The sequence below is a fragment of the Megalobrama amblycephala genome, linkage group LG21 (assembly GCF_018812025.1).
Source record: "Megalobrama amblycephala isolate DHTTF-2021 linkage group LG21, ASM1881202v1, whole genome shotgun sequence".
Lineage (NCBI taxonomy): Eukaryota > Metazoa > Chordata > Actinopteri > Cypriniformes > Xenocyprididae > Megalobrama > Megalobrama amblycephala.
The window spans coordinates 32,849,857-32,860,485 of record NC_063064.1 but is presented as its reverse complement, the minus strand read 5'-3'; the positions used below and the strand labels follow the sequence as shown (position 1 = coordinate 32,860,485).

Sequence of the window (10,629 nt, the reverse complement as noted above, 5' to 3'; positions counted from 1 at the left end):
TCCAGATTAATGGCAGCAACAGTTCAAGACTTTTTTTTATTATGTCCTGATACGTAAAACTCTAAAATTCAATTGAATGTCCTGTTTTTTTACTCGACTTTGAGATCAGCAAAATCTTGCTGAATTTTGTAATTGAACGGAAACTGAGGTTTGGGGAGGATTCACACACAACCAGATAAATATCACAGTTCAGTTGGTTTTCAGACATTTTAAGGGTTACTATCGTGGGCTTTTCAGTGAACCGATGAAGAAAATGTTTCTCAGATTAGTTTTGTTCTGTTCGTGTTTGTGGCGTCTGGTTGGTGAGTTTAAATCTGTTTTTATGGCTTCAGTTGTTTCTGTTCTGGTGGAATGTAATAAATTACTGGTTAAATTAGTCAGAGAGGATTAACATTCACTGTTATTCTCATAGAGAAATAATCAAACTGTGATTTTACTGTGAGATCAAGTTTGAATTCAGGTCTAATCTCAGTTACTTGAACTTTCAGCATCATTACTCCAGTGTCACATGATCCTTTATTATGAAACATTTATTATTATTATTATTAGCAGTGTTGAAAACAGTTGTGAACCATTTTTTTTTCAAGATTATTTAATGAATAGAAAGTTGAAAAGAACAGCATTTATCTGAAATAGAAAGCCTTTGTAATATTAAGAGTTTGTAATGTAATAGTAAGAGTTTTTTTTTTTTTATTTATGTTTTTTAATTATTCAGGAAAGATGCATTAAATTAATCAAAAGTGACAGTAAAGACATTTATAATCTTGCAAAAGTTCTGTTCTTCTGAATGATCTATTCATCAAGAAAAGAAAGAAAATGTACAAAACTGTTTTCAACATTGATAATAATCATAAATGTTTCTTGAGCATCAAATCATCATATCAGAATGATTTCTGAAGGATCATGTGACACTGAAGACTGGAGTAATGATGCTGAAAATTCAGCTTTGATCACAGAAATAAATTACATTTTAATGTATATTCAAATAGAAAACCGTTATTTTAATTTGTAAAAATATTTCACAATTTTACTGTTTTCGCTGTATTTTTTAAAACTAAAAAAAAAATCTTACCGTTCTAATAATTTTGGCCACTATATATACGGCGTAATCCACTGTTTTGTAGAGGGGGTCAAAATGATGATTTTCACCTTTTGGAGCCAGTTTACAGGGGTGTAAAAATGACTTTAGAAAGATGGCAGCATCATTATTTTATTTTTACACAGAGATTGGTAGGTCGATTAGTAAAATCTGTTGACTTTAGCAATCTTTGTTTCATTATATGCCAACGGTGACAGTTCAAAAATGGCAGAAAGCACTTCTTGTGTTTTTCGCCTCAAGTTTGCATGACTGTAACTCAAGAAGTTTTAAAGATATCTTAATCTCCATGAGTAAACTGGCCAGTATCTCCAGTCTCTGCCGCCGAGCCAGCATTTCCATGCCCCTTCTAGGGGCAGTACCTGTGGGTGGGGAACTCCTGGGCGGGGTTTCGGGGTCGCCAGAGCCCACCAAGGCTCCAGACCCACAATGGAGCCTTGGTTATTATTAAATACCCTTATTTGTGGATATCCGAATATGCCTCGTCTCTAATACAACAGCTCATGTATGTATGACGCGTTTTTAGGCCCAATTTTTTTTTTGTCACATACCGCAAACATCTCCTCACTATGCGCTAGCTGCCTGTCCCCTGAACACACTGTAAAAAAACGCGGTCTCTGTAGTCACCACAAGCTCCGAAAAATGCAATAAAAACAAACTGGTGCAGCCTGGACCACTTAACATAATAAACATGCTCCAGCCAATAACCGACAAGCAGCATCAATACGCAAGCTACTTACATTTTAAATGCGCGTTCATGACTGTTTCAGGAAGCACGGAGGGGAGGGCCAGGAGGAGTAGGAGGGAGGGTTTAGCTAGCCTCTGTTTTGTTTGACAACACTTCGAACGTCAACAGGAAGTTACTCCGCTCAGAATCGCTTAGAGCGCCTTTAATCTCTGTGTAAGAATAAAATTATGATGTTGGGGTCATGACTTTGACCCCGCTCTACAAAACAGTGGATTACTCTAAATATACATATGAGGCATTTCATATTTTAGCTTTCATTGCTATGTAAGTTTGTCTTTCTACAGAAAAAAAATATTAAAATCAAACATTTGACACAATGAAGATGTCAAAATTTGTTTGATTTGACATGAGATGACCAATTTCTCTTTTTATATATCAAGTTTTGTCTTTGTGCTGCTGCAGAATATTATTAACTCCACATTTAAATGATTAAAAGTATTTTTGTGAAACTTCATCAAATGAACATCAAGTGAATTCAAAGCTTTAATCTGTGAAAAATCCTGTTCTTCAGGTGGGTCTGATGATGCAGTAGAGAAAAGAGTGATGAGGGGACATTCAATCACTCTGAACTCTAGTCTTACTGAAATAATGGATGATGATCAGATTCAGTGGAGGTTTGGAATTGAAGACACTCTAATAGCTGAAATCAATAAACAGGCCGACAGATTCACTGTACATGATGATGTTCTTGATGGGAGATTCAGAGACAGACTGAAGCTGGACAATCAAACTGGATCTCTGACCATCACAAACGCCACAACTGAACATGATGGAGATTATAAAATCCAGACCAACAGTACGAGAAAGAGATTTACTCTCACTGTCTACGGTAAGTTAAATAATAGTTTGGAAAGAACTCTATCAGCTCTAAAATAATCTAACCTTCAGGTCAGGAACGCATTAATTAAGTTTTTTTCTGGAGTGGTTTTACAAATGTCAGAGATGTGGCTTTCAAAAGAAAGTTTGCTATAGAAGATCACTTCTACACTTTGGTATCAAATCTACACTTTTCAGTTTCTCCAGAAGATGAACTTGCTGAACCAAAATCTACAATCAAAAGCAAGAATTTTCATTATGAACTCAAAAAAATATTGTCAAATTTTCTCAATACCAACTGCAAATTCCTCTAAATTAACATTTACATTTACAGGTTACTGTGTTTTCTCACTAACGTTCACTAATTAATTTAGTTGAAGCAACAAAGGCAAACATTATATGTGTGATTCACTTTTTTGAGTAAAAATGGAGCCTGCTAAATGTTTTTTCTCATTTATTTTATCTGTAGAAACATCAGTGTGTTTGGTTTGATCTGTTGGTGGATAAACTGCTTCTGCATCGCTGTGTGTGTCAGCAGTTTGTGGCTGAAGCGTTTCTTCATTTTCTCTCCTGCTAATAAGATGCTCACAATCTGACATCTCACAGCACTAAATAACACATCACAGATATCTAATCCAATATACACTCTTCTGCTATTAGTTTTCATTCAGGACCAGAATTCATTTGAAAATGGTTTTATGTGACAGGACATAAAATAATCATCTGGTCATTAGCAGGTCTTAAAATTAGGTAAGCTCTCAGAAGAACAACAATGCATGAAGTACTGCATTCAGTTGCTAGGTTGTTTCTAGGCAATTGCTAAGGTGTTGTGGGTGGTTGCTATGGTAAACTGGGTGGTTGCTAGGTTGTTCATGGCAGTTGCTAGGTGGTTGCTATGGTAACCTGGGTGGTTCCTAGGGTGTTGCTAGGCAGTTGCTAAGGTACTTGGGGTAGTTGCTAAGGTGTCGCTAGGAATTTTCTAGGATGTTCTCGGTGGTTGCTATGGTAACCTAGGTGGCTGCTAGGGAGTTGCTAGGCAGTTGCTAAGGTACTTGGGGTGGTTACTAGAGCGTTGCTAGGGTGTTCTGGATGGTTGCTATGGCAACCTGGGTGGTTTCTAGGGTGTTGCTAGGCAGTTGCTAAGGTATTTGGGGTGGTTGCTAAGATGTTGCTAGGCAGTTTGTTATGATGTAACTAGGTGGTTGGTAGTTGTCACAGATGGTTACTATGAAGTTTTTATAGAGTTCTTAGCATGTTTTTAGCCCATTTTAGCACTATTAGCGTGTAGCTATTCACTACATTCAAGCTATTTTAGGGCATTAATAATTTTTTTTCACAGTAAAAAATGTTTAAATATATAATTTTGATGATCAAGGATGAGTTTTAAGAGATAAAATAATTGACTACAGTGGGACTTTAAATAAACAATGACACAGTGTAATATGTTGTGTGTTTTTGTTCATCTGAGGTCGTACATGTATCTCATTTAAAGACCTGCCAAAAACCAGATCATTTTTTATTATGTCAATATACAGAAAACCCTAGGATTCAATCAGACGAATTCACACAGTAATATCAAAGACTATAGAATAACACGCGTCACTCGTATTGTTTTGAATTGGAGAAAGTGTAACGCGCAATATAGCGGTCCCGCCTGCAAAATAATAGCCTATCACCGACTGGTAAAGTCATTGCGTCACTGCAGCAGCCGATAGAAGCACTGGTTTCTATAGAAACAGTCAGATGCGCGCTCCGAAATGAGGCACAAGAGACGCGCATTTAGGTCTGCGCATGCGCATTAGCTTGATCCAGCCTAAAAAATTTAGTTTTTTATGTCATGATTCGAGCGTATGGGGAAAAAAAATGAGACAGTTGTTGTTAGAATTCATTGGTGATTTCAAATATGAAATTGATTAAAAAACTTGGCAAACAGCTTTGGAGAATTTGATGTTTCCCCATTCAAAGAGATAGGAGCTGCATGGATTCCCAGGATGCCTGAGAGGCGTTTCAAAGTTGGCCACCGAGTGAAATGACTTGTCTTAAAGGGACTTTGGTAATATTTATTAAAGGAATCCACAAGGCAAGAACACAGGAGAAAACACGAGGGTGTCCAAAAATACAGTCCATGACAGACACAGGGAACACAGGCAGGGATTGTGAGTGACAAGTGATTTTAAAGCTTTAATCTGTGAAAAACTCTGTTTTTCAGTGAGGATGATGGGGTTTCTGTCAGTGATAAAGAGATATTCAGTCACTCTAGACTATCTGAGTCTTACTGAAATGAAGGATGTTGATCAGATTCAGTGGAGGTTTACAACTTACAACACTCTAATAGCTGAAATCGATAAACAGGCCAACAGATTCACTGTATATGATGATGTTCTTGATGGGATATTCAGAGACAGACTGAAGCTGGACAATCAAACTGGATCTCTGACCATCACAGACATCACAGATAGACATGCTGGATATTATACACAAAACAGCAACACTGTGGAAAATAATTTCATTCTCGCTGTCTATGGTGAGTTTTTAAAAAACTGTTTGCTTGTTTTTTAGTCAGCACAAAGATACAATTATTAATTAAACTCCATTTTGCTTGTGTTAGGCCCATATAATGATGATTTTCATTTCAATTTTAAATTTCAAACTATTTTTTTTTTAATTAAATCTTTGTTCTCCATGTGTGTGTTTGGTGATACAGTTGAAATCTCAGTGATGGAGGGAGATTCAGTCACTCTCTATTATCTTATTAGAATCAAGGATGATGATCAGATTCAGTGGAGGTTTGGAACTGAAAACATTGTAATAGCTGAACTCAATGTAACGTCCAACAGATTCACTGTATATGATGATGTTCTTGATGGGAGATTCAGAGACAGACTGAAGCTGGACAATCAAACTAGATCTCTGACCATCACAAACACCACAACTGAACATGCTGGAGTTTATAATGTACATAACAACAATGCTATCCTATATGCTTTTAAGTACAAACATTTCGCTCTTGCTCTCTATGGTGAGTTAAATTTTTGTTTCACTGATTTGTTTTTTAACCACCAGATACAATATCAATCCACACACCTTTATTTTGCTCTGATCTATTGTTTATTATATTGTTCAAAAGTTGAAATTTAAAACCTTTCACTTTTGTAAAAAATATTTTTTTTGTTTAACACTATTAATCTGTGACAAACCCTGTTTCTGTTTGTTCTCTGTTTGGTGATACAGTTGAAATCTCAGTGATGGAGGGAGATTCAGTCACTCTGAACTCTAGTCTTACTGACATTAAGTATTATCGCCCGATTCAGTGGAGGTTTGGAACTAAACGTACTTTAATAGCTGAAATCAATAAACGGTTCAACAGATTCACTGTATATGATGATGTTCTTGATGGGAGATTCAGAGACAGACTGAAGCTGGACAAACAAACTGGATCTCTGACCATCACAAACATCACAACTGAACATGCTGGAGATTATAAACTACAAATTGGAGTTTGGAAAATATCATTAAAGGCTTTCAGAGTTTCTGTCAGTGGTGAGTAGAGATCATTTGTTCTGCCCTCCAGATATTTTTGATATTAGTGTTCATTGTCTGAGCTGATCTCAGTTTGATGTTTTTATTCCTCAGACTCTGTCCACTGTTGTGGTCCTACTGAAGCTGTGATCCGATTGGTCCTCTCTGCTCTGGTGGGCGTGGCTACTGTCATTATTCTGGTTTATGACATCAGATCCAGAAGAGCTGAACGAGATCGAGCACATATCCACACTTCAGAAATCTAATTGTCATTTCTCACAAACGTGTTTTGCATATTTGGGTCATTGACAAATGAGGTTTTTAAAAGTGTAAAAAAAACATAATGGAGATATAATTAATTTTAAAGTTTTATTAAGTGTTAACAATGAGATTATGTGGTTTTTATAATCAATTAACTCTGCTTTTGTTATTTTATACAAGACGGATAAAATTTGTCATCAAAAAGTAATTTGGTTTATCCAAAAATTAATTCAGTTTTAATGAATGACACTTTTGGTTATACCGAATGATGATATTTTCAAACAATGCTAACAGGCTGATATCAACAACAATCAAACATTTTATATTTAGTACAAGTTTTTAAAATATTACATCATTTTCCATGTTTTATAGCGGTTGTACCGAAGACCTGATGTTTCAGCACATGCGTACGAACAAGTGAAAACTTGATTTTTTCAAATACTTAAGAGAGAGTTAGTTACTTTGCTTCATGATCATGTGACCCTTTACAGGTGTCTGAATGATGTCACATCCTGTCACATGATACTGACCGCATGACTTGATCCAAAATGGTGCCTTTATATCGGTTACTCCGAATGACATCAATGAAATTCATTTTTTTCTGGACATTTTCTCATAATGTGTAGAAACAACTTCTACACATAATTAATATTATTTTGCATTTTGTTAATATATGATGTTATAAAATCATGCCAAAATAAAAAATATATATACATTTATTACATTTTAAGATATTTTAATAAATAAAATGGCTGTATTGGCCTTTGGACGTTTAAACCGAATTACCTTTTTACACTTCAAAATCTTTATATGTAGCTTAAAGATTTGTTTATTATTATTATTAAGGCCTTTGGACAAAAAAATGCAGCGCTATTAATAGGATATGATCACATTTTGTAGTCTATTTGCTTTATTCCAGTCACGTCATTGTCATACGAGGGAATGTTATGTATATATTAGGTTTTGTTTTAACCTTGATTCATCCTGTGTACTTGTATTGAGCTGTATGTAGCTAAAGCTCTACGCTATTGCATACTGGATTAAGTGAGATGAAATGTTACATTTTGCATTGTTGCTGAAATGTTGCATAGTTGAGATCATTTTTTTTTTATTATTATATGTAGTCAGTGAAACATTTTTCAGTGTTTATTAAACTTTGTTGAAGCATTGTCTGTTTTCTTGCAGTTTTTTTTCTTCTTAAAATGTCTTAAATTTTACAATATTAAGCCTTAAAAGTCAAATAGTCAACAATTTAACTGATAGGGTCTTAATTACAACAATAAACATTAGCATGTTATTTCAGCCATACTGATGTCTAGAGAGAAAGACATTTAAACATTTTAAGACATTAAGTCCCGCCTTTAGTAACTGTCCAGTTGTGCGTACATTCCCATCAAACCAAAATATGATCTAAGAATATTTCGCTTACGTTCCCATTAAGCTAAGAAATATTATTTCTGAATATTCTATGAATGTTCAAAATGTTTTAATCGTTAAAGGCACAATATGTAAGATTTTCGGATTAAAACATCCAAAACCACTAGAACAGTGTTATATATTTTGTTGAATTGTGTCCTTACATTATCCCAGATGTTTCCAAGAATGTTTAAATCCAGAAAAATAGGTACCCTAGAATTGAAAATTTAATTTACCTTGGCATAGTTGAATAATAAGAGTTGTGTACATGGAAATTACATACCATGAGCCTGAAACACCACTGTTTCCTCCTTCATATATAAATCTCATGTGTGAAAAACATCACGGAAAAACAGACGAATCTCAACATAACACCGACTGTGACATAACAGTCAGGATCATTAATATGTACGCCCCCAACATTTGCATATGCCAGCATGTTCAAGGCAGTATTAACGTCATGGAGCTGCACAGCCGAATCATCTGACGTTCTGCAGGTATTGTGAAGCAATGACAATATCGAAAATGCCAGATGGATCGATAATAACTGTTCATGATCCATGATATCATCATATATTTAGTGATATTTGTAAATTTTCTTTCTAAATGTTTCATTAGCATGTTGCTAATGTACTGTTAAATGTAGTTAAAGTTACCATTGTTTCTTACTGTATTCACAGATATCAGAGCCATGCCGTTATTTTTATTTTTAACTCGAAAAAGCTTTAACAGCTCGCGCTTTGTTTGCTCAACAACAACAAAGCTGGAGAATCTCACGCAGCCAAAATGAGGATTGTCAGTAACGGTGTTCAGGCTTAAGGCCTGTACACACCGGGACAAATATCATGCGTGATTATCGCCGACATTTAATTCCTCGTGACTAAACAAAGGGCGCCAATGTGAGTGTGCACACCGACGCGAAAAACGCAAGGCGTAAAAGCGTCATTTTTTGAAAAACGCCTCGGGTTGGTTTTTTTGGTTTGACGCGCCACGTTAAAAACTGGCCGACCAATGAGAGTGGCTCTTTTGTTCACGTGCATGGAGCTGCTGAAGTTACAGTAAAACATGACTTGGTGGCACTCAAGCACAAAACGGTCTTGACACATTGATACCAAGACGACGAAGAGAAAGTAAGTAGACGAGGAAGACCCCTATAAACTATCCCTGCATCTCAAACAGCTCCCTAGCTTCCTAGGTTGCGTATCAGTATACAGTGTAAATGAATGCAGCCGACTCCCTGATCAGTGCCCTGATTAGTGAACTAGGGAGCTGATTGAGATGCACACTATGGGTGTTCTGCCACTTCTTGGCCACACCAATAGATGTGTATTGTTTCTATATTTTTACTGTTTGTTTTTTTCTTTTACATTCAAGAAATATAGTTGATATATATATATATATATATATATATATATATATATGCCATTTTATATCTGCATTTTTATCTTCTTTAACTTTATTAATATCATAAATATATTTATTTGCACTACCGTGACTCAGGAAGAAGTTACAACTTTTAGAATGAAACTGGACGTTTCTGAATGGTTAGTGGATAAATTTATGTAGTTGCTGTGGAGTTGATTCAACTCATCCACTAGCATGTGCCGTCATGTTCATCTTTTGTGTTGAATTGACCCTCGTTTGTGAAGCAGTCCGGCGTAAAATGACGCAAAACTCTACTACAACAACTCTTCCTCTTCTCTAAAGCAGCCCAACATGGCCCCGCCCCCTTTGTTATGTGTTCTTGGGGGCGGGGTTTATGTAAATTTTGGAGTTTGTGATGTCACTAATCCGGGAAGAAGCTCATTGTAGTAACTAATTAACATTTATACATTTATTTAAAGGTGCCATCAAATTGAAAATTGAATTTACCTCGGCATAGTTAAATAACAAGAGTTCAGTACATGGAAATGACATACAGTGAGTCTCAAACTCCATTGTTTCCTCCTTCTTATATAAATCTCATTTGTTTAAAAGACCTCCGAAGAACAGGCAAATTTCAACATAACACCGACTGTTACGTAACAGTCGGGCTCATTAATATGTACGCCCCCAATATTTGCATATGCCAGCCCATGATCAAGGCATTAGACAAGGGCAGCCAGTATTAACGTCTGGATCTGTGCACAGCTGAATCATCAGACTAGGTAAGCAAGCAAGAACAATAGCGAAAAATGGCAGATGAGGCAATAATAACTGACATGATCCATGATATCATGATATTTTTAGTGATATTTGTAAATTGTCTAAATGTTTTGTTAGCATGTTGCTAATGTTCCAAAATAAATACTATACTTACGCGATTAGACATGCTGCATGACGAACACTTTGTAAAGATCCATTTTGAGGGTTATATTAGCTGTGTGAACTTGCAATGTTCTGTGTTTATGCAATGATAGAGTCCAGAGCTTGGGAAGGGGCGGAGAGCGCGAGCAATTAAAGGGGCTGCAGCCTAAATCGGCGCATTTCTAATTATGCCTCAAAATAGGCAGTTAAAAAAATTTATTAAAAAACATCTATGGGGTATTTTGAGCTGAAACTTCACAAACATATTCAGGGGACACCTTAGACTTATATTACATCTTGATCTGTTTATTGATTAACATTAATGACAGACAGATATTTATCTGGGGGGCCGCTGAATGCATGGATGTAATATACTGACACATATCTAGTATTTACCCACCTGTTTACATCCACTTAAGCCATGTATTCACGCGATAGCCTACTCCACACGATGGGCATTTTGACATCTCTGTGTGTGTATTTGACT

General features: G+C 35.9%; 1 protein-coding gene across 1 annotated transcript; it reads left to right on the top strand.

The window, feature by feature from the left end:
• Positions 1-227: 227 nt before the first annotated feature.
• LOC125256816 lies at positions 228-7,600 on the top strand. The gene is made up of 6 exons (XM_048173037.1): positions 228-302; positions 2,356-2,673; positions 4,870-5,184; positions 5,365-5,679; positions 5,892-6,200; positions 6,294-7,600. Exons 1-6 carry the CDS (start codon positions 245-247, stop codon positions 6,443-6,445), a joined length of 1,467 nt encoding a protein of 488 aa, XP_048028994.1. The 5' UTR covers positions 228-244; the 3' UTR covers positions 6,446-7,600.
• The last annotated feature ends 3,029 nt before the right edge of the window (positions 7,601-10,629 follow it).